This window comes from Nyctereutes procyonoides, unplaced genomic scaffold, assembly GCF_905146905.1.
Source record: "Nyctereutes procyonoides isolate TBG_1078 unplaced genomic scaffold, NYPRO_anot_genome, whole genome shotgun sequence".
In the NCBI taxonomy this organism is placed as follows: Eukaryota; Metazoa; Chordata; class Mammalia; order Carnivora; family Canidae; genus Nyctereutes; species Nyctereutes procyonoides.
The window spans coordinates 17,624,109-17,648,904 of NW_026575132.1; the positions used below are offsets into that span (position 1 = coordinate 17,624,109).

Here is a 24,796-nt window from a genome sequence, read left to right on the forward strand (position 1 = left end):
CAAGGTTAGAGAGATTGTCACTTAATTGCAGCTAGTAAGTAAAGACAATTTAATTTCAGATTGTCTGACACAAAAATCTACTATTATAAAATATTTGTGCTAAACATATGTAAGTCAAAGTGATGTCTAAATGGGACAGTAAGTTACCTTTATCCATCATTTTGCCAGTTCTCCCATCCAGAACATGTGTTATTGTGTGGATTCAATACATTGATGGGAAATAAATGCCTGGGGTAGCAACTTGTCTAATAAACTTGTATCACAGTATGATGTTTATTATTTAGTTGAAATGTAAGTAGCTTAGCATGATACCTTTTGGGTATTATCAGGTAGGTTTCTGGAGTTGAGAACTTGTCCCAGTTGGTCTCTTATACCTATTTACTCCCTATATGTATTCCCAACAATTTATTTCCCCAGAACCAAGAAAAAAATATTATTTCTTTCCATTCTTTTTGTTTTATCTACTAAGGACCACTTTGATACTGTTTTCAGAACACCGACCCCATTGCCGTTTCCCAGAATAAATTTTCAAGAAGACTTCACGTTTACTTTTAGATGTTTATCTGTATAATGATGATCTGTTATCACCTACGACTCTGATACCTGGGTTGTATCTAAATCCCTTATTTTATATCAGCCTAAAACCAATACTTCTTATTAGACAAATTTATTTTAAGTAAGTTGCTTTTAATGTTTTCCTACAAATTGATTTATGGGCAGATTACTTGCCAGATTAGTTCCTGGTTGACTACATATAATATGACTTTTACTTACATGTAATATGATATATAATAAGACTTTAGAATCATGCCATGAGATGTTTTTGTATGACTTACAGAAACTGTCTCATCACCATAATGACACTACTGGAAAATAATATTCAAATACAGGTTCTCACTGCAGTGCAGAAACTACTGTTAGTTAATTGCATTGAGAACCTGACATTAACAAGAGAGAGAATAAAGTACATATTACAAACACTCCTTAACTAAGACAATTTTTAACATAAACTAAAAATGCCCACTATAAGAAAACTTTAGATGCTCAAAAGAAAGACAACTGAGCCTTTCATAATTTCAGTTTACACTAAGAAGTGTAATGTGAAGATCAGTGTTACTTTTGCTTGTGTATAATGAACAATTTCCCAGTAAAAATTCCAGTATAATCTAGATTTATCTTTAATCTTCTGAACAACTAAGTCTTATTCATAATTTTATAGATAAAATGTGTCAAAGAAAAAAATAACAAAAAATAGGGTAGAAAAGGGATTAAAGAAGTAGAGAAAATAAGCAATGAAAAATTAAAATGTACATTAATCTCTTACCTCAAAAATAGTTTTTCGTATTACTAATTGTCCTTAAGAGTAGACAGGGGCTATCATGCCTTTTAGAGTACTGCCCAGAAGATGGTCCTAAATTGGAACTTGCTAGCAGAAATCTAGAGCAGATCAAATCTGCTCAAATCTAGAGCCTAGGACCCACACTGCTAGGAAAATGAGGATAACAAATAAAAAAGAAAGTTTTTACTTCCCTCTAATTTTATCTAGGGAAAAAAAAAAAACACTGTCCCTGGCATCAACATGGATGATTGCAGATTAACTATATTATCTGACATTCATAATAGTAATAGCCTAGTTGGGTTGGAACTTTAGTTGCTCTTTATTTTTTCTAAGATTGTATTTATTTATTTGAGAGAGAGTGGAGAAAGGAGCAGAGGGAGAGGAACAAGCAGACTCTGTGCTGAGCATGGAGCCCAACATGGGTCTTGACGTGGGGCTCGACATGGGCTCCACTTGGGACTTACAGGGCCCCACATGGTACTGGATGCAGGTCTGATCTCAGAACCCGGAGATCATGATCTGAGCCCAAACCAAGAGACTTAACCAGACTGAGCCACCCAGGCCCCCAAGTTGCTCTTTCTTTAAAGCAGAAATACTAAGGTAGAGGACCTAAAAGAATGTATAACTGGGGAAAGTAAAGACACCTTGGAGAAGAACTATTTGGAAAGCTTAAGTTCCTTAATATGTCACACCTGTTATATAATTATGCAATTGCATCTGCACAGTGACCTGTGAGACAGGGGATATTATTATTTCCATTTCATGGGTGAGGCATTGAAACCCAATGAGTTTGAGTAAATTCCTAAGTATGAAATAACTGGATTAGAGTTTGCACCCACATTTCTCTAAATTAAAGTCATGTGACTTCCTTTAACATTACAATATAAAAGACTGATCTCCTATATAGAAAGATATGATGGATAGATGGATGGTTGGATATATGGCAGGTAGGATGGATAAATGGATAAAATCAGTGATATATAGAGAGACAGAGATATATCATACACACACTGTAACTCTATGTTTACATTTTCATAAGTCTGATTTTGTGACTCTCTTTCTTTGTCTTCTGTGTTTGTTTGGCATGTTTACCATTAATCTTCTCTGAACTTTACCCAAACCCTCTGTGAATTCTCTTCTGTCCCAGGAACCAGGCTATAAGGGTAAAGCTTACTCCAGGAGAGCCGCTGATTGGATTTCCATCGGTAAAAGGCTGCTTCTCCTTGGAGAAAGCTTCCATCTCTGCATTGATGGCAGCCCTTGCTTAGAGGAAGATTTTAAAGTGGCTGGACCAATTAAAACCCCCGGAACAAGTCTATGCTCCTTTTTTTCACACTGTGAAATGAATATTAAGCAATACAATTACCTGTTTGAAGTTTTAGCAATATTATTCGCTCCAAAAAAATTAAAGATATGTCATTAACTGGGTTCCCACTTACCCTGTTCGATTATTCTAAAATAACATTTCTTAAAGTCTGTTAAATTCTTTTGAGGAAAAATAGTTAATTTTCCCAAGATTGAGAAATTATTTTCTTACAAGTTTTGCTTAAATATATACAAATGTAAAATTGCCTTATTCATAAGCATTTATTCAACTATGAAACTCAAACACACCTAAATGAATTTTATCTGAAACAACAAAACCAATAAAATTCAAATGTCCTACTACTTATTGTGTAAAATAAATAGTATTGTTTTATTGAAATTAAATCATTGCTCACAATAAATGTGGTACTGACTGATACAGTACATTTGATTTAGGTTGCACATGTCCATTCTGACTGGAGAGAAATAATGATTCAATTTTTCCTTTCCTTGTCTCTAGAATATTTTGAAAGTCTTTTTATAGTGTGCCATCATGTTTTTTGGCCTACATCTCATGTGAATGCGTTTTTTTATTGTATAATTTTTACCTCTGATCTCTTATTAGCCCACAACAGATAAACTAATTGCCCGAAATGTCAAAACTATTCTAAATGCAATTCCATACAAAAAGAAAGTATGGTAGCATTGCTCAGTTATAATTTGTTCACATAAACCAATAGATACTTTTTACTATTTTTATTGGATTATTTTCCCAATTTAAGAAATTTAATCCACATTAAGCATTCTCAGGCTCTGAAGAATTGACCAATAGCTACATAAGAATCTGGGATCCTCATTTAAGAAATACTGTTTTAAAATCATCAAAACTTAAACAAGAATTTAGTGAACGATTAATTTGAGGAAGGGGTTAAGCTAGTAAATATAATAGTGAGCATGAATTTATTTCTAAACTTGCGTAACAACATGAACAAAACCTTTTATATTAATTTTTCATACTTCCAAAATATTGTGTTAAGTATCCAATCTGAGTAAATATCAATGGAAGGAGCTTTGGGGTGATAAAGAGTCTTTGACTTGAGTACTTTACATAGCAAGGGAGACAAGACATGTGTACCAGTACAACTTCATGCAAGATGTACTAAATGCCATAGGAGATAGTGCATTTTGTATGTATACCAGCAGGGAAATGCAGGAATGATCCATAAAATACATGGGTTTTATATATATGCCAATTTCTGCAGTATTTGCTCCACTTCCCCGTTACACTGAATTTCCTATGAAACACTGAGATTCTGTAAGTGCTAAAAACCAATTTATTGTTTTTTTAAGTATCTGAATTTCATTGGAAATTAATATACAAAAGTAGGTAAGTTATTAAAATATCTAAGTTATCTAGAAGATATAGATGATAGGTAGATATACATACATACATGCATGGATATATAGTTACTGCTCAGTTATGGTCAATTGCTTGGTTCATAGTCTCAAAATATAGTCACAAATAGCAGTTTTGCCCTTTAGGTAAACAGTAGGTGTGAGGGTGAATATGTTTCCTTAGTTCATACCTTAGAAAAGTTCATATATTTCCATTGATCATTCTCACAACACTGTTAAAGTTTATGGTTATTTTCTCATTATTTCTAATGCTGTTTTTCTGCTTGGGAGAAAGAATAGCATAATAGTTAGGAAACTGGGGTTCTAATCTCAGCTTGCCTCCATCAGCTGTGTGAACCTGAGCAAATCTTTCATAACCATGCCTAGCTTTTACTTCCTCATCTACAAAATGAGAGGATTTAGATATAGTCTACTCTTAAAGCCCTTTTAGCTCTAAAACTTTGATACTGTGAGTTAAATTGCATAGGATAAAACAACCTTGGGCACCTGGGTGGCTCAGTGGTTAAGCATCTGCCTTTGGCTCAGCTTGTGATCCCGGAGTCCTGGGATCAAGCCCTGCAGGGAGCCTGCTTCTCCCTCTGCCTATGTCTCTGGTTCTCTCTGTGTCTTATGAATAAATAAAATCGTAAGAAAAAAATAACCACCTTATAAGAATAGGTCATAACCTTACTATTTTGAAATAGGTTAATTATGATTTCAAAATCATAATTATGATTCTGATGATAATTATGATTATGGTTATGATTCAAATCTTAAGTATGCAAACAGCAAGTACTGAGAGGCTACATAAAAATATTTTCTGAAAAAGTTTTAATTTCTAAGGAAAGGCTCCAGAGATTTACTTCAGGTATTTATATGCTGAGTACTTTTTATAAATCCTTTTTCCACACAATACACTTTGCACTCTCAATTTAGTTTAATTATTTCAAAATGATTTTGAAATCATAATTATTCTTTCCATTTTTTTCAATATTTAAAAAAGATTCTTCTTAGTTTAAACTAAATTGAGAGTGCAAAGTGTATTGTGTGGAAAAAGGATTTATAAAAAGTACTCAGCATATAAATACCTGAAGTAAATCTCTGGAGCCTTTCCTTAGAAATTAAAACCTTTTCAGAAAATATTTTTATGTAGCCTCTCAGTACTTGCTGTTTGCATACTTAAGATTTGAATGAGGTCTTCAGCTTCATAAAACTATACTTCAAACATAAAATAAATATTAAATCACAGTTTTAATATCTAAGGCATTTTACAAGGTCCTAATTGAGAGTTGGTTTTCTAAATCTGATATTTATAATGATGATGTATGACTGTCTGGCCTAAACCTATTAGTCCTCTGTTTTCTCATCTGTGAAATGGGAGTAATAATAGTAAGTCATTCACTGAAATAGGACCAATACCTTAGCAGGGTGTTAGGCACATAGCAAGCACCATGATATTTTTGAAATACTGCTTCTGTTGCTGTGAGTGCTACTCATTCTAGGTAAGGGTGTTTACAGTGTACTCCTTACGATGATACATAGGTTACAGTGTCAGGTGGCTATTTAAAACATCAGGAAGTTAGACATATAAAGGCAAATATGCTCAATCAGCTAATCTAGCTTTTAAAATTCAGATAAATCTGATTCAAGTGGATTGCTCACCCCAAAAGCTGGTTTTTAAGCACTATTCTCTCTGTCATCCTGGGTGGGGTAAGGAATCTAAATGAACCAGGTAGAAACAGGATCCCACCCCCCTCCCAACTCCTGGTAACCTGCTTGTAAATGTGTAAATTTTGATCATAAGAAAGTTCAATGAAGTATTTATTCTAAAATCTTTGCTAAAATTATGAGAACAAATCCCATTACCACTATCCTCCTTGTCCAGTACAACTTGTTTCTATAAGGGTTGTAAGTAGGGTTATTTGTTAGTATGATGTTTATATACAAAGATAATGAAAACTAAAATCTGGAGAATTTATTTCTGACCTAGAATATTATTTTTAATCTCAAAAGTCTTTTTTTTCTTCTTTTTTTTTTTTCCAGACTGGGTAGGGGTAGAAGCAGGGGGAGAGAGAGAATCTTAAACAGGCACCATGCCCAACACAGAGCTGGATGTGGGACTTGATCTCACCACCCTGAGATCATGACCTGAGCCAAAATCAATTCAGATGCTTAAATGACTGAGCCACCAGGCGCCCTTCAAATGGCTTCTTTCATTTTTTGCCTATGATGCATAGAACATTATTTCTTGAATATTTTTCTAACTTGGTTATATAACATTAGCATTGGGATATGCTCCAGTAGGTACTACTTTAAGCCAAAAATTAGCTATCTGGCATCTCACAGGCTGGTCATTTTAATGATGAATCTCCCCCTGCTTTTTAATGAAGCTATTATACTGACTAGGTGAGTGTATATGTCATATGGCCTTAAGGATTTTTAAAACATCTGCTATCTAGAATAGTAGCTCTTTAGAAAGAAACCATCTGCTATATAATTTCTATGTATTTCATTCAAATTTTATCTTCCCAGGTCTTTCTGAATAGATCTTGTTCACACTGATCCTGGATAATGCTGTTTGATCACAAATTCACGTTTTGAGGCATCTTCTTTAGATTTTAAATCATGGTATTTCTGCAAATCAGCATAGAAACTTACAATCAAACTTTTCTAGAAAACTACAAAACATTTTATATTAAATCCAAAATGAATCTTTTTTTCTCTGAATTTGTTTTACTTGGTACAAAAATTTTAATTGTTTCTGTTTGTATAAACAGCTTTTTAAAAATAAACTGCCATAAAATTATTTTTCTTTCATTCTGTGTTCATTTTGCCTAGTTTCCAGAATGTCAACCTCTTTTTTTCTTTTCTTCTTCTTCTTCTTCTTTTTTTTTTTTTTTTGGTTATATGTATTTGTGTTTTATCCTCAATTTAATAAATTCTTTTGTACTTTTTTGGGGGAAGACAAAATAAAATTCTAATCAACTATATTGTTTCATTGCTTTTCCTCTTTGCTATCTGTTTTAGACATCTCACTATTTTGTTTTCTTTTGTACTATTTATTACAGAGGAGGTGTCTGCAAGGATAGTTCAAGTAGTCACGGCTGAGGCTGTAGCAGTCCTGAAAGGTGAACAAGAGAAAGAAGCTCAACATAAAGATCAACCTGCAGCTCTGCCTTTAGGTAAATGAGAAACACCTTCGTTCAAGAGCTGTATGTGCAGCATCCTAATCACAGGACCAAATCTTCATGGTCGAAGAGAGGCCCTTTCTCCTATTTCATCCTTATATATAACATTCATCAAACCCCTCTCTGTTGGGAGGCCCTGGCACCTATTTTTACCTTTCTTGACAGGCTCATTTGTAGTATATGGACAGTCTTCAGAGTAATATGCTTATAGTTAGACTCTGCCCCTAAATTTCCCCTAATTTTAAATTTTCATTTCTAGACCACTAGAGATATTTATTATAAAAATAAAGCCAATGAATATTGATGTCATGGCACCCACTTATAAAGAAAATGTGTAAATACTTAAATGAGAAATGATTATTTCCCTTTATGGGTTTTGGTGAATGTTTGTCTAGCCTTGTTTGGGTCTCCCTGAACCAGCCACAAAAAACCTATAGTCAGAGCTTTGTTACAATCATGAATGACTTTGTATCTCATATAATGTACTGGTCTTCACTTGGTTCATTTAAAAGCACTTGAGATATCAGTGCTGTCTCCCTTGATCACAAGTCAGATGCCCCTGGGCAAAACAGATAATAAATGGTGCTTGCCAGAGAAAACACTTTTAGCCAAAGGCTTGTTGCCCCTCCTTTAGATAGATGATAGATAGATAGATAGATGATAGATAGATAGATAGATAGATAGATAGATAGATAGATGATAGATAGATATGATGTATATACATGCAGAGACACAAGAAAGGAAACTCTTAGGTTCAACATATGTCTATTTCACATGTTCATATAACTAATTCATAGAAAGATATAATCTTTAAAGTCTAAAAATAGAACATATTCAATTCTGTCTCACTCAGTCAATATTTGATTTTCTGTTCAGTACTCCTTTAAGCAATTTAAATGACTCAAAAATTAAGCAACAAAAATTCTACTCTTCCAGAATAATAGATACTCATTATTTGCAGTAAGATGTCCTTAGATCATAAAGGTTTATTTGTCTCTTAAAATAGGGGGAAAATTATCTTATTCAAAACATTAAACTTCTGTTTGTGGTTCACTCCTATACCTTAAAGAACACCTCTTTTTTTTTCTTTTAATTTTGAAGCCTTAAAATATGTTATATAGAGACCCATGGGGTCAGGGAACTAAGAAGTCACCGGTCATCCCAAAGCTGCTTTATGAGAGTAAAAAATACATGCTCTATAAAATAGAGCAAATAAAATTCCTACTGGCCTTGATGATGAATATTTCCTTTTTGCAATCCCTTACCTTCAAATGAGTTGCTCAAGAAGAAAGAGTTAACTGTGGATGAATTATATCTTTTAGAAATTTTCTCTTTGGTTCTTCACATATAATGCCAAGGCCAAAAGTTTACTTGACTCCAACTAGGACATGGTTTCTGTTTGAAGGTTGCCTTAGGCTGTGACAGCTTCATTTTTCTTTTCTGAGAATATATACAGAAATACAGTTTGACATTACACTCAGTGTACAAAATGTTGTTATATTTTTTAAAAATACATCACCTATAATCCTGTGATTGAAGGTTACATTTGTTTCTAAATCAAGAAGTTGAACAATATAGAATTCTGATTTTTTTTTTCAGTCAGTCAAGCTAAATCCAAATTAAAATGCTTGCCTGTGTGTTTGAATATAGTCAGTTAGGGCCAGAATAAAATATTTTATTAGTTGAACAAGCAGACACATTTGTGGGATTAATGATAGAAATTTAACAGCCATTTTTAATCCATTTTTATAGGGAAGATAAAACAATTTTTTTAAAAATATTAAATATTTCTCTTTCCTTTTAGGTTTTTTAAGATATGTGAATCAAGCAATACAACAAAAAATAAGTCAAGGGCAACTTACTATTCAATCTTTTCCTAAATTTCATAGAGAGGCCTTTTTACAGATGGCACAGCTGTTAACACAACTCATGACCTAACAGGATTAATTGTATCTCATTTTTCCACTATTTGATCTTTAGCAGCTGAAGAGACAGCTAATCTGCCTCCTTCTCCACCTCCATCACCAGCCTCAGAACAGACTGTCCCAGTGGAAGAAGGTAAGGCCCATTGGACTTTTTGAAAAGGTTTGTCTTCTGATAAATTAGCATCAATTCATAAGCAGTGGACTTGGTATGGGTTAGTATGTGACCCAGCTTGAGATCTGTCTGTTTCAAACAGCCAAGAAGAAACAAAGACTTTACTTAAATGTATAATCATTTATCTATACAAAATCAGAAGTAGGAGGAATATAGTAAATAAAAAAGGAGATATCTGCTTGATACAGGAGAAGATAACTTTGTGTTTAAATTGCTAAAATAGTTACAGAAAACCAGTTCACTTAATTAATATAAAATGTTCTTACAGAGAAGATACAATCCAATCTTCTAAGTGACTGAACAAAATTAAATTTATTGATGAAATCGTAAGGAAATATTGTCAGGAATTGTCTGTTTTGCTCACTTTGTGGCTGCCAAGGGCTTCCCTAGGGTCTGGCCTGTAGCAAACTCTCAATAAATATTAATGAATAAATGAAGAAGTCAGTGAATGAATCTGATATTGAGAGCAGTGAACTGGAAGCTGAGACCGTGACTTCTTTCCTGCTGAGACCTGTTATTGTCCATGAATATATTTATGCATTTAGTCAACATAGAATGCTATGTCAGCTTTTCAGTTCTTATTAATAAAACAGAGGGATGCTTTTGAAGAATCTTGATTCAGAATCTGAGCTGAAAGGCACTATTTAAAAACAAACTATTATTAGTTTTATGACTTAAGTCAGCTAACTTTTGTGTATCATTTGAGTTATAGAAGGCAGAGAAGAGCTATAGCTAAAGCGTTGTTTCAATATAATTTAGTTTTCATATACTAAAATCAGAATTTTAATATCATTCCACTTTATTCCTTAATTTTTTTTTCATTTCTTGTCCCTTTTAGCAGTTATTTTACTGTTAAAAATTGAACATCACAAAAGACTATTTTTATACTTTGTAATTAGTTTCTTTTAAAATATTCTTTGACTTCCTAATAGAGATTTTTCTAAATTACAGAACTATGAACTATCAATAAACATAATTTACTATCGTCACAGATTTATATACCTAAGCTTCTTTTAGTGAGCTTTTTCTTTCTTAAATTGAGGCCTTTTTTTTTCTAATCTACTGCCTCAAATAATGTTAACCAAACTAAATTATCCCAAAGAATAAAAGAAAATTTAGAGACTATAATCAGTGGCAGTTATGATTATTATTTAATTTCCTGAAAAATGTGATTTGATCTTTTAGTTTATAGATTTAAAAGATTTTTTGACCTTATCCATTCATTGGCACATAGCTATGGAGCACCTACAGTGTGTTTTTCAAATTCTAGCTATATGCTAGTGAGCAAAACAGACACGATCCCTGCTTATAAGGAACACGCAGTCTGATGGAGAACAGAAAGCCAATAAATTAGCTTATAAATAATTTCAAGTTGGATTAGCACTAGGAAGGAAAAGAACAGAGGGCTTTAAGATAGAACAAGATAGAAATTAAGATAAATCTTAATTTATTGGATGGTGAGGAGCTGAGCTCAGAAGTATGAGGAAAAGTTAGTCAAGCAAAGATGGAGGGAATAGTCATTTTGGGCAGGAAGACCAGGATGTGCAACGGGACTCAGGTGGGCAAGAGCATAAAGTGTTCTAGGAACTGGAGACATCCCATGGCTCCTGGGTAGTGAAAAATGGGTAGAGTAGCAAAGGGGTTTATGGGTCAGTAGTATCTGCCATGTTTCAGAGTCTTGATTTCACTTGGAATGCAGTGGGAAACCTTCCATGACAGCTGTACTTCCCTCAGGTCACTGAAAATGTTTCTAATCCCTTACTTCAAGCCTTTCAGAGAATCTTCTTAACCCAAGATGTTCACTGGGTATGGCTGGATGGAGGTCAAGTAATTTACCCTTATTAACTCTTACATGGGAGTTGGAGCAGAAAGAGCAGTAGGGTCCACCCATCTACCTGGGAATTCACCCAGTCTGCTTTCTGGTGGGTGATATTATAGATATAATGAAAATATAAATAAACCATAGAATAATTTTCACATTCTGGTACATTTTCCATAGTAACTGTTTCCTTATTTGGGGGGAGTGCTTTCCCTGTGTTGTTTGAGTATATTTGGGGAAAATTTAAACTTCCTTTTGAAGATGATTGAAGATATTTTATTCTTAACATTTTTCAAACCAAACTTGTATTTTTTCTTAAATATTTTATTTATTTATTCATGAGAAACACAGAAAGAGAGAGGCAGAGACATAGGCAGAGGGGAGAAACAGGCTCCATGCAGGGAGCCCGACGTGGGATTCAATCCCGGGACTCCAGGATCACGCCCTGGACCAAAGGCAGACGCTTAACCACTAAGCCACCCAGGCGTCCCCTAAACTTATATTTTATTGAATTTTATTTTCCATTTTTTCAGAAGAAAGCATTAAATTATCGGAAGGCCTAATGATTTGCTTTTAAACAGATAACCATTTTTAATTAATTATATGAAAAAAATATGTATTTTTAAATGCTACCTCATTAATTTAAAAGACCAAGTAATATTATTTTCTCAAGAGGTGAAAGATATGAATCTACATAATCATACTAGCCCCTGTCTTATTTTAGACCACTCTTAAAGCATGTATAAGGTTTTTTTTTTAATTTTATCAGAAAATAAATTAGTGAAAAGTCACAAGATTCAACTCTTCAATTCTTCAAACCAATTGGCTTGCAAAGACCAGGAAATATTCTATTAATGTGTAGCTTATAGCAGTTTGGGTGGGAAAGGAGCATGTGGGTTTTTTATCTAGGAGATTTTTTTTTTCCTACTTCAATACACTCTGGAAGAAACTTTAATCTAGAGGCATGTGACTGCCAATCCATTTACATAAATATGAGAGCTCTTGGATTGAGTAATTCAATGATTTTGAGACTATGATTACTTTTTATTAATTATCACACATTTTTAAAAGCTGCTCTTTCCCAAAGGGGAAGCATGAATGCTTCCACCAAAAATAATTTGAGATGTTAATTACTGTAAGTTGTGAATAATCATTTATTATAATTGATGTAATATTAATAACTCTCAGGTTGTGTGCTTATTCTGGGAAACAGAGATTTTGATGGAAAAAATAAACAGGTAGCATACTTAAAAGGAAACTCAGGTACAACGAATCAATACTGCGCTAGGTGTGATGTTTTTAAATTAATCTTTTTCTTTTTGGCCTAACCATAATAGTTGTCATTTGGACTGAGCTATTAGGATTTGGAAGCCCTGCAAGAACAATGGAATCATCTGAAAATAGAACAAGGAAGCTTTCTGCCCTCTTAGATTTACTCCAGAATCCTAGGGTAGTGTTTTCCTGTGTCAGTGATGCCATGAATCTGAAAGCATTCTTCCCTCCATATCATTCTGGGGAGCAAATGCAGTTGGCAAACTAAGAAGTCCTCAGTCAAAAGCCTGCAGATAGGAAAGGGCTTAGAGAGAGTGGAGAACAATGTAAGTAGAGCCAGTTGCCCCAGGCAGGGGGCAGAGGCAGTAATGCCAGGACAGGCAAATTCACTGAGTCCCCGATACCCCCAAGAGACTCCATCTCTCGGAAGAATGACTACTCATTGGTTCCAAAGGGGACTGACAGACCGAGGCTGGCTTCTATGTGGCCAGCCTTCTAAATTTATTTTTAACTCAAAAAAATGTTTCGTTAAATGCTGAAATAAATTGTATGAAAATAAATTAGGGAAAATGTATATCTCCAGTGAAATCAGGTAAGCTTCATTTTAAAAAGTTATCATTATGCAACAGAGCTATGTCAAAGTGCAAGGTTCATAAAGCAACCCTGTCCTTTAAAATATCACTTTATTAAATGAAAATAGAATATTTTGTGGTGAAAGCAGAGTCCCCCAAAGCATGTGTAAAGGGATGACATTGAATTCTGGCTTCAATAACAAAGCTAACTTATGAAGTGATTTCACTTTTAATAAATCTCTCAAGTCTAGATTTGATGTATCCAATGAATGGAAAGCAGAAGTACATAACAATTTGTCTGAAGACAAATTGAAGACAAAGATGCTAACATACGTGGAGTCCAGCATTGTACTTGGCACTTTCTCAGACATCTCCTCATTTAACCCTCCCGGCAACCTGGAGAGATAGATGATTATTCACTTCCACTTCATGCCCCTGGATTCGTGGCTAGTAATCCAGAATTCCAATTCAAATCTCAGGCCCTGCAATCACAGCCCCACCATGTTCCTAAAGCCATCTCTTATCTGGGTTCTTAAATGTGGGGTCAAGAAAGGGAAATGATCTTCCAATGAGAGATTTCTTTTTGGTTCAAGGTACTAGACCAATTTCCTTTTTTTGGAAAGCATACCAAAATAAATAATTCATTACTTATAATTAGTGTGTATCCCACCACCCCCATTGAGATGCCATACATGATTCAATAGCAAATAGGATCTGTTTCTTCTGCCATTATTGTTGGAACCAAGCTAGCTGTGATCCTCTTAGTATAACTTACCTAACACATCCCTGGAGCATAGAGATGGACTTCAGGCTCAGAGATTCTAAGCAGAGAGTTGGAGCACACACAGCTCATAGTACCAAGACTGGGCTTTGCCAGACATTCTTTTGAAGTTGCTTGGCTCAGTGCCATACAAATACTACAAAGAAGCTCCTTTCCACTGCAGCCCTTAAAGGGTTTTTTTTTTTGCTCTTTTTTCTCATTCTCTGTTTAGAGTAAAAGTTTTCAGGATAGAAAATACTGTTTCTTTGAAATATTACAGATCAGAAGCAAGACTCTGTGCTGTTTTCACATTTTGGCACTTTCAAAAATGAGTGCCTTTTCCTTCCAAGAAATAGGAAGTCAAAATCTTCAAAAGGTTATAACATCCAAGGAGTATTGCCTTTAAACTACCAGCTCTCAGCTTCAAATTCTTTAGTTTTATACTGTAGTTGGCTCTACTCCCCAGAAGGTGTTTCACAGCAGAGAGAAAAATGTGCCATTTTCACTTATTGTCTATGCAATCTGTTGAGCATATTGGAAGTTTTGGAAGTAACTTGCATATATGAAGCGTTTAGAGACTCAAGGAGTCCTGGAGGAAATATGAATGACTAGGACACGTGACAAGCCCAGGGCTTATGATTCAGCCAGTGTTGTAGGACAGATCTCAGCCAATTATCTGCTCAGCTAAGAAATCGTGCGGAATTGGAACTAAGAATATCAAATGTAATTTTAGGCTTCTGCTATCCCATGATATAATAAGCATGATGGCTGAAAAAGTTCTGAGCAGCCATCCAGGAAAAAATAGCATGGAACAATCAGTAAATAATGTGCTCAAGAGATTAAAAGTATTCCCTCTACGAGATATTATTTTCATATCTTTACAATTTCAAATTTATTTCAGGTTGTTAGCACTTGGTTGCTGAAAATAAGATACTGCCCTAACGATACAGTACATTTTCAAATAAATGCTATAATCTGCCTGCTTAAATTTTGATAGAAATAAAAATTGGATACACAGACTTTTAATACATTTTAATAATTCTTATTATTGAAAGTTAGGAAATTTGGAAATTATTTCTAAATATAAGTAAATAAATCATAATGATTAGCAAATCCTGGAACCTGTTATATAGGCCCGAGATGTAGTTTCTGTACCACATTAGAAGCCAAATATTGTTTGCTGCCATCATCCTTAAAGCTCATTGAAATATACCAGAATCCAAGTGCTAAGCAGACTTACCTACCCTTGTGTATTTAAGGAGATATATTTAAATAAGGCAGATTTCTAAGCCAAGACACTGGAAAGGCAGAAATGAGAGTATTTATGTTAGCATTTCAATGAGAAATAGGCAGCGAGGGTTTGAAATACAAAAACAACCAGAGGTGTAAATGAAACCACATAGAATAAAGTCTTGGTGAATCTGAAGCCAGCTCTTTAGAAATAATTGTCAGGTAATTGTATCTCTTTTCAGCTTTCAGAAGAAAAAGAAAAGAAAATGAGTTTATATTATTAGGGACTCTCTTTTTTTTTAATTTTTATTTATTTATGATAGTCACACAGAGAGAGAGAGAGAGGCAGAGACATAGGCAGAGGGAGAAGCAGGCCCCATGCACCGAGAGCCTGACGTGGGATTCGATCCTGGGTCTCCAGGATCGCGGCCTGGGCTAAAGGCAGGCGCTAAACCGCTGTGCCACCCAGGGATCCCTAGGGACTCTCTTAAAACCATGAAAACCAGTGTTCGAGAGGATGCCCCTAGTCTTTGGCACCCAAAGAAAGAGCTAGGCTACTGTGCTCTCCTTAACAAGAAGAAGAATGCACTACTGTAGATTTTTTTTTTAACCGGCCTGGAATTAAAAATGGTTTTCTGGTAAAAGTCATTAACAAAAACTTAAATTAACCAAAATGCTAACTATGTGACCATCCTAGATAATTAAGGTTGTGCTTCATACAGGACTGTTTTCCCTTATAATTGTAAAGCATCAGGTCCTAATGCCTTTCTTCTTTTTTAACTTATAAATATATTGACAGAAGCATGAAAAGAGTCTACTTGAAAGAATTTCTTCCAAATAATGTATCTGTACTATAATGCTTTGTTTCTATTTCAGTGGGGGTTTTTTGGTTTGTTTTTTGTTTTGGTTATTCTGACTTGTTGGAGGGGAGTGTATAGATAATTTGTATTACGCAGTAACGGGTGTTAGTGCCTTTGATTTATTTAAATCAATGGCAAGGTTACCTAAGGGATAGTGTAAATTCAGTGCCTACTGATGCATGAAACATTCACTGCCTCCCATCCTCCATCTGCTTGGTCTGGCTAATTCCCCTCCATCCCACTGTGCTACCTCTGTGACCGGTCATGTCTTCGTGTAGGTGTTTGTCTTGTCCGTCTGATCTTGTGTCTGTCTTGTCCAGTTTTCCCTGCAGTTTCTTCCTGTGTGTCTGTTTGTAGATGAAGGGGCTGAGGATCAAGTGGGTCCTCTACACAGGTTCCCCAGCCACGAACCTGCCACCAGCGGGGAGAGGCGTAGACTCCTAGCCCCCTCCATCTCGGTGTCTGTGCCTGATGATGACCCTTCCAATTCCGATGAGGAGTACTATGAGCATCCTTTGTTCAGCTCACAATGGACTACCTCTAGTGTGCTCCCCAGTGTCCCAGCGCAGAGTGCAGAGGCCCACTTAGGCCAGGAGAAAGGTGAACCAAGCATGGTCCCCTTTTGCTCCTCCTCCCCAGCCTGCAGCTTTGACCACATGCATCATACTCAGTGTACCTTCGGATGTGGGGTGGGAGGGAAAGGAGCCTGTTTTTTCCATATGAAAGTGAAGTCCCTATATGGTTTAGATGTCTGGCCAAATACCTCATTTGAGGTATATGGGTATTTTCTTTTCTATATAATCGCTTCTGAAAAGAATGCCAAAAAGGGGAAAGGGATGGGGAAGGAATCAAAGAGTTCAGTAAAAGTATGACTCCTTTCTGCTCCCTGAAAATAAATCAGTGGGGGAAGAATATATCCTCTTAACTCAAACTGAAGAAGAGGACTCTGTATGTAGCCCTCTATGTACTATATAGTTTTTTTCCTCCTTGGATACAGAATATTACTAAGGCCAGACTTAAATAGAATCAACCATTTTTAGGAGCATATCAATACGATAGCTCTTTAAGAGAAAGATCGTGAATCTGTGTTGGGCAGAATGCATGTTACAGAATGAATATATTTCTCCAAATCATTTAATCATCTACAGAAACTACAGAGGCTCCCCCCAGGTGAATAAATATTGGCTCACATCAATATACCTGGGCTAAAGTGAAAGCAGTGATCCAAAACCTTTGTCATTCCAGCCTCATAAAGCTAACAGACCCTAGTGTATATAACTGGCCGTGATGAGGGCAGTGGGCCGAAATTTACCTCTTTCTAACTAGGTAGCTTTGTAAAGGAAAACAAAAATAGAGCCAAAACACATTTTGTGGAGGTGAAGAGCTTATTTTCAAATAGAGAAAAGTGCACTTGCGTGCATGAAGAGTTTATTTTCATACAGGACCATATTTAGCATAAGGGCAGATAGTTCCAAGGCAATGGGGAACAAACTCATTCTTTCCAACTACATTTCATGATAATAAACGTCTTCAAGGATCCTTTGGAAAACAAAGAGCACCAATGGCTCAGACACTCTAAAAGAGAAATATAACCCATGGTAAAAAATAAGTCCTTCTAATAGTGTAAACTTAATAACAATTAAGAAAAAGATGGGGAATTTCGAATGAGAAACGAGTGTAGTGGAAATAAACATGATTTATACAAAATGAGGAAATGGAAAGCCAAAAGGTTACATGGATTTGGAAAATAAATTGATTGACTTGATTAGACTTTACCCAAGAGGGTGACATTAGTAAAGCAGCTATAGTAGAAGTCTCATCTGTAATTACAAAAATGGCCTTAATAATAATTTGGAGTTTGAATTTTTTAAATGTTACTTATGTAACTAAATGACAAAAATGAAAGTCCCTGAGTGCTAAATGTGGGGGGGGGGGGGGAATTGATGAAGCAGTCTTTTCTTCCCCCATCCCTTGCCTAGGAGTTTTATTATCTCTTACAAAAGAAAATCCCTTTCCTTTCCATCTGTAGTCTTTCTCACCAGGCCATTTAAACAATGTTTCATAAGAAACTTTCATTTGTAGAACTATAAAACAGCTTATATATTTCCCTCTAATTTCTTAAGCAATAAAATGGGATTTATTTTACTGGCATTTGAAGTGCAAAATGAGAAGCAAATGAACACGATAATTCATGGCCTTCATAAGTGTGCATTTTACATTTTAATTGTTAACATTTTTCCACGTGATATACATCCTTTGGGAAGATATTTTGGCATTTTGGTTGCCATTCAGTTATCTCGGTGGTTTGGTTTTGAATTGCACAATAAGACTTTCCAGATAATGGGCACATTTCCTTATTCAGGATCAAGGGGAACTATATGTGAACTAATTATTGGTATTTCAAGGGTGTAAGCAATATGGTAACAGCCGTGTCCCAGAGGTAGACTTTTTTCAATGGTAAGATTACCTTTTACCCAGACCTTGCTTTTCAAAATATTTTGCTTACTCCTTGAAATTTTCATAGTCTCCCATATCATGGAATGCAATGAAGATAAAATAAATTGAGTGAGGAAGTCTTTTGCCTTAAAAATATTACATACATAAATTATATCAAAATACAATTTAATACTTTAAATACTAAATACTTTTGCCTCTGAATACTAAAGATAGTGTTGGTGGGTTCCATGAAAACTGTTAGGGTAGTTGATGGCTCTCATTTTGAAACCGGGTATTTTTTATTCCAAAAGATTCTTTACTAAAGTTTGCATGTTTTAAATAAAGTAATCAGAAATTCATATGTAGGGGCTTACTGCATTGGAGAAAACAGCACATGTCTAGCAAATTTAAAGGTTTCTTTCAGTACATCAATGCATCTGTCTTTTCATAACCATCTGTTATCCAGCAGCACCATCTCTTATTTCCAGCAAGCTTCCTACATGTGTGCAACTTACTGCCATTTCCACTAAGGGTAATAGAGCAATAAAACCCTTTCAGCTCTCAAGTTTTAAAATAAATAGCCTTTTAACGAGACTGTAAAAGGCATCATTATTAGCAGATTATATAGAATAATTTCCCAAGCAATACATAATGCACGTTGCATTAGAATATTAATCTGTTCATCCAAATGGTAAAAGAGGTTCTCGTGAGGTTGATGTAATGGAGCTGAAAGTGTTCCTTGAATAGTATTTCTGCCATTTCGTGTATTGTTCTGTGGTCGTGATGTCAACATCTTTTTCATCCCTAAGAAGAAGAAACGCTAGAGGGAACAATGGCTGAGGAAGAGACACCTGACACTCTTCCTGGGAAAGAGTGCGGGGCTGCCAAGGCCTCAGACCAACCCCAGGGCCTCAGTGAGGGCCCAGCGGAGTCTAGTGTGGAGGCCCACATAGCTCCTGAAGAGAGTGCCCCAGCAGGGGCCCCACAGGAGAAAAGTGTAAAAGAGGTCACCGAGGTGTCTCCAGAAGTAACAATCCCTTCCTCTGCCAGGGAAGGTGTGTCTTTCCTAGGATTTGCATGTGTTCTGTTGCAAATGATCTCTCCAGCAGCTTACCAACCTGATGCCTTTCCAATGCTATTCCATGGCTTGGTCTTCTCATGATCCTGAGACCGATGTTGTAGGTTTAATGAGCAGAGTGTGGCTTGCACAGGTGCTGTGTGGCAGCTAGGTCTTCCACTGCTGCAGCTGATTCTTGGTTTTACTTTGCCATGATACAATACGCTTTGCAGCCAGGCTGACGATGCTGTGTGAGCTTTTTGTCCGCCCCCCTCCCATCTCCAAGTGTTTGCCAGCCACATTGCTAATACATGTATATTTTTATTTTTGTTTTTGGGACAGCGATTCATATGCTTTTCTTTCAAATCGTAGACTCGGATTTTGGCACATAGAGGCTTAAATGGTAGAATTGTTTTTGTTTGCAACCGCAATGTGCTATATTTTTTATGCTTCGATGAATTCTGGTTTGGTTTTCCTAAAAGCTCCTGCTGATGCTTCTCATACCATTTCCTCTCCATGGCAGCCAACGTCTTTGACCATCATCATATCTCTTGAGTTTTCATCCATCTAACCTTTATTAGAAGTTCATGAAGTATTTCTTTTCTATTGTTACAACAGGACACACAAGTATATAAGGTAATGATGATCCATACACTTGCTCTTTGAGCGATGACTGAATTTTATTATTTTTTCCCAAATTTTTTCCAGATAATTACATTTAGCTCCAATGACCACAACAAAATACCTGTAACCTTAAAACACAAGTGAGACTCTGAAACCTTTTGAATTGGTGAACAAACAAAAATAAAGAGCCATTTAATTTCTATGAAGTATCTCTGAAGCCTCAATTAGTGCCTCACCATCGATCACAAGGTCATGACCAGGGAGAGAAAGATATTATAAAGATCGGCTCTTTTTAAAATTTGTATTCACATGACCTCTCAGTATTAACAATATAATTCAGATTTTCTTACATCTGTCGTAAGGTCAACTGATGATTCGGGATTAAGAATTTTGAATTTGTGGTAGAAATTGCCTTGTCAATTTTTTAGGTCATATCATATAAAGTTAATAGCAAATATTTATATTCCTGAAATTTAATCTCAGATGACTCCTTAAAAAATTATGCCAGTAACTTTTCAATGCTCAAAAAATTGGTCCTGGCATTTGTAAATCAAGTTAATTGAAACTATGAATACTTACTATGGATTAATTAGCCTTCTGCCCTTGGCCTGCCAGTTCATTTTCAAATGACAACACAAATGAAAAAGCTCAGTGGACATTCATCCGTTTTTCATATTTAGTCCTTAAAGTATTTTTGTATCTAAATATTACTGATTCAATATTCCTTAATTTGTCATTTATGTAGAAGGCACATGAATTTTTTTTCTACTACCGTACACATTACATACTATTTAGGAGAACCCAAACAAAGGAGCAAAGAGTATTCAAAATACACAATTCCTGTATGCATTGATTCGCAACAGGAGTCCATTTCAGCAGTAGTACAAATATATCTCGATCCTGACATTTTCATGTTGATTTTTAAACGGGTAGCATGCTTGCATGTTCCATAGTTTTGTTTTGTTTTCTTACCCTACCATTCGTCATTTCAAAATATAATTTTAAGCTTACTGCCTGAAAGCACTTGCCTATTATCTGTTTAAAAATCAACCCAATTACTTCAGGTTTATTTCCAGCCTCGAAGATGGAGTTCCATGATCAACAGGAATTGACTCCTTCTCCAGCTGAGCCATTAGACAAGAAAGACAAGGAGTCAGAGAAACAAAGTAAGCCTGGTGAAGACCTCAAACATGCTGCCTTAGTTTCTCAGCCTGAGACAACTACAACTTCCCCTGACACAAAGGACATGCAAGGCACAGAAGAAGAAAGAGCACCTCCCACTCTGTTTGGGCAGCCTCTTGGTGCCGGGCTGGAAGACATGAAACAGAAGACAGAACCGAGCCTAGTGGTGCCTGGTATTGGCCTCTCTGCAGAGCCCCCCACTCCAAAAGAGCAAAAGGACTGGTTCATCGAAATGCCAACAGAAGCAAAAAAGGACGAGTGGGGTTTAGCTGCTCCCATCTCACCTGGCCCCCTAACACCCATGAAGGGAAAAGATGTATTTGAGGACATTCCAAAATGGGAAGGGAAACAGTTTGATTCTCCCATGCCAAGTCCCTTTCAGGCGGGAAGCTTCACTCTTCCTTTAGATGTCATGAAGAATGAAATTGTTGCAGAAGCATCACCCTTTGCCCCTGCCTTTTTACAGCCAGATGACAAAAAATTTCTGGAAGAAACCAGTGGCCCAGCACCTGCCAAAGATAGTTCTAAAGCTGAGGAGCCCCCTGAGGATAAACCCGACAAAGTGGCAGAAGCACCAGCCTCAGAGGCAACCACCTTACCCAAAGATGCTCTCGTTCCAACTGTGGAAGGTGTCCCAGAGAAAGTTCTGGGAGAGGAAAAAGGGGCAATCAAGCCAGAGAGCGCACAGAAAAAAGAGCAGGAAGCTACACCTACTGACAAGGAGTCTCAGCCAAAGCTTGAAGAAAAAACAACCATTTCTGACAAAGAAGCCATGCCAAAAGACAGTGAGCCCCCAAAACTGACAGATGGAGAAACAGGCATCATTCAGCCCTGCATGGAGCACGCCCTCTCAAAAGAAGAACAGAAAGGCCAAGAGCCTACCACAGATGCATTATTATTCCCTGTCAGTTTGGAACAAGCAGTAACCGATTCAGCCATGACCTCCACGACCCTGGAGAAAGTCGTGACCGAACCAGCTGCAGCAAGTGAAAAGAGTGCAACCCAGGACCTTTTTGAAGAAAAAGTTGTGGACAAAGATACTAAGGTTGAAGGGGCTGGGGCTGCAACATCAGCTGAGCTTGACATGCCATTTTATGAAGATAAGTCAGGAATGTCCAAGTATTTCGAAACATCTGCCTTGAAAGAAGAAGTGACAAAGAGCATCCAGCCGGGCAGTGATTACTACGAACTAAGTGACACAAGAGAAAGTGCCCTAGAGTCTTTGGATACCGTATCTCCCGTGTGTAAAAACGGCGACAAGGAACTTCAGGCAGGTAAAGAGCCCCAGCCCAGTGCTGCAGCGCAAGAAGCAGGGTACAGCACTCTTGCACAGGGTTATCCAACCGATTTACCCGAAGAACCCAGTTCTCCTCAAGAAAGAATGTTTACTATTGATCCAAAAGTGTATGGGGAGAAGAGGGATCTCCACAGTAAGAATAAGGACGACTTGACGCTAAGCAGGAGTCTAGGACTTGGCGGGAGGTCTGCAATAGAGCAAAGAAGCATGTCGATCAATTTGCCCATGTCTTGCCTGGATTCCATAGCCCTCGGATTTAACTTTGGTCGGGGACATGATCTTTCTCCTCTGGCTTCTGACATTCTGACCAACACTAGTGGAAGTATGGACGAAGGGGATGATTACCTTCCAGCCACCACACCTGCCCTGGAGAAGGCCCCTTGTTTCCCGGTAGAGAGCAAAGAGGAAGAACAGCCAGAGGGGGATAAGGCTCCGGGAGAGGAAAATGCTCCAGTTGAGCCATCGTGTGAGTCCCCTTTCCTCGCCAAAGATTATTACAAAAATGGTACCGTCATGGCCCCTGACCTGCCTGAGATGCTCGATCTGGCAGGCACAAGGTCCAGATTAGCTTCCGTGAGCGCAGATGCCGAGGTTGCCAGGAGGAAATCGGTGCCATCGGAGACTGTGGTTGAGGAGGGCAGTACGGGCCTGCCCCCTGTCACCGATGAGAACCACGTCGTGGTTAAAACAGACAGTCAGCTGGAAGACCTGGGCTACTGTGTGTTCAACAAGTACACAGTCCCGCTCCCGTCGCCGGTTCAAGACAGCGAGAATCTGTCCGGGGACAGCGGGTCCTTTTATGAAGGCCCCGATGACAAGATGCGGAGAGACCTTGCCACGGACCTCTCGTTGATTGAAGTAAAACTGGCGGCTGCCGGCAGAGTCAAAGACGAGCTGGGGGCTGAGAAAGAGGTCTCCCCGCATGTCCCTGGTGACAAGCCGGGGCCGGCTAGGGAGTCGGAGCAGGACAGGAAAGCCAGTGATAAGCTGGATACTGTCCTAGAAAAGAGTGAAGAACATGCTGATGCAAAGGAACACTCCAGAGCAGCGGAAGAGGCCAGCGACAAGGCCGAAACGTCTGGATTAGGAGCAATCTCCGAGCACCCCCCGACCGCAGCAAAAGATGCATCCCCTCCTGCAGCAGAGGCAGCTGAGAAAGGGCTCAGCTCAGTGCCAGAGGTCGGGGAGGTCGAACCTTCCAGGAAAGCTGCACCAGAACTGGATTTTGTCGCAAAGAAAGCCGACCAGGGTCACGTGGATGTTCACATCAGCGACTTCGGGCAGATGGCCGCGGGGCTGACCCTAGATGGGGGACAGGAGACGGAGCTCCCCCCCGAGGCCGGGCAGGATCTCGCCCCCTCCACGTTGGCGCCTCCGGGTGTCGAGTTTGGCCCCGTGAAGGAAGGCGCCCGGGCCAGCGAGACAGAGATCAAGGAGAAGGTGGCCAAGCCTGACCTGGTGCACCAGGAGGCTGTGGACAAGGAGGAGTCCTACGAGTCCAGTGGCGAGCACGAGAGCCTCACCATGGAGTCCTTGAAAGCCGACGAGGGCAAGAAGGAAACGTCCCCAGAGTCCTCTCTGATCCAAGACGAAATTGCCATCAAATTGTCCGTGGAGATTCCCTGTGCACCTGCTGTTTCAGAGGCCGAGCTGGCCCTGGACGAGAGGGCCGACGTCCAGATGGAATTCATTCAGCAGCCACAGGAGGACAGCAAGGGGACCCCAGATATCTCTGTCACACCCTCCGATGTCCCAGAGCAGGTGCCCGAAGCCGCCGGCATCGAGCCCGCAGAGGCCCGGAGCGAGGAAGACGAGATAGAGGCCCAGGGAGAGTACGACAAGCTGCTCTTCCGCTCTGACACCCTTCAGATCACCGACCTGGGCGTTCCCGGGGTCAGGGAGGAATTTGTGGAGACCTGCCCTGGCGAGCACAAAGGGGTGATCGAGTCCGTGGTAACCATCGAGGATGATTTTATCACCGTGGTGCAAACCACCACCGACGAAGGGGAGTCAGGCGCCCACAGCGTGCGCTTTGCAGCCCTAGAGCAGCCCGAGGTGGAGAGGAGACCGGCTCCCCGCGCCGGAGAAGAACTCCACCTCAAAGAGCTCCACGTCGATGAGGCCGCCGAAGCCCAGGCCGAGCCCAGGGATGGCTCCCCGGAGGCTCCAGCTTCCCCAGAGAGAGAGGAGGTTGCACTCTCAGAATATAAGACAGAAACCTATGACGATTACAAAGATGAGACCACCATTGATGATTCCATCATGGATGCTGACAGCCTCTGGGTGGACACTCAAGGTGTGCATTATTTTTTTTTAATTTTCTACTTCCAAATAAAACGATTTCTTTTTCATTTTAAACACTT

General features: G+C 38.1%; 1 protein-coding gene across 8 annotated transcripts in view; it reads left to right on the plus strand.

The window, feature by feature from the left end:
* The window catches only part of MAP2 (microtubule associated protein 2), a 288,028-nt gene that overhangs the window by 226,594 nt on the left and 36,638 nt on the right, over positions 1–24,796 (plus strand). For 4 of the 8 annotated variants that reach the window (XM_055345236.1, XM_055345237.1, XM_055345239.1 and 1 more), the window contains exons 7-8: positions 7,108–7,221; positions 9,208–9,285. In XM_055345236.1, coding sequence (XP_055201211.1) covers positions 7,108–7,221; positions 9,208–9,285 — 192 coding nt within the window. Of the gene's footprint in view, positions 1–7,107; positions 7,222–9,207; positions 9,286–21,018; positions 24,730–24,796 lie in introns of all 8 variants that reach the window. The other 4 variants (XM_055345233.1, XM_055345234.1, XM_055345235.1 and 1 more) reach the window with 2 other exon arrangements.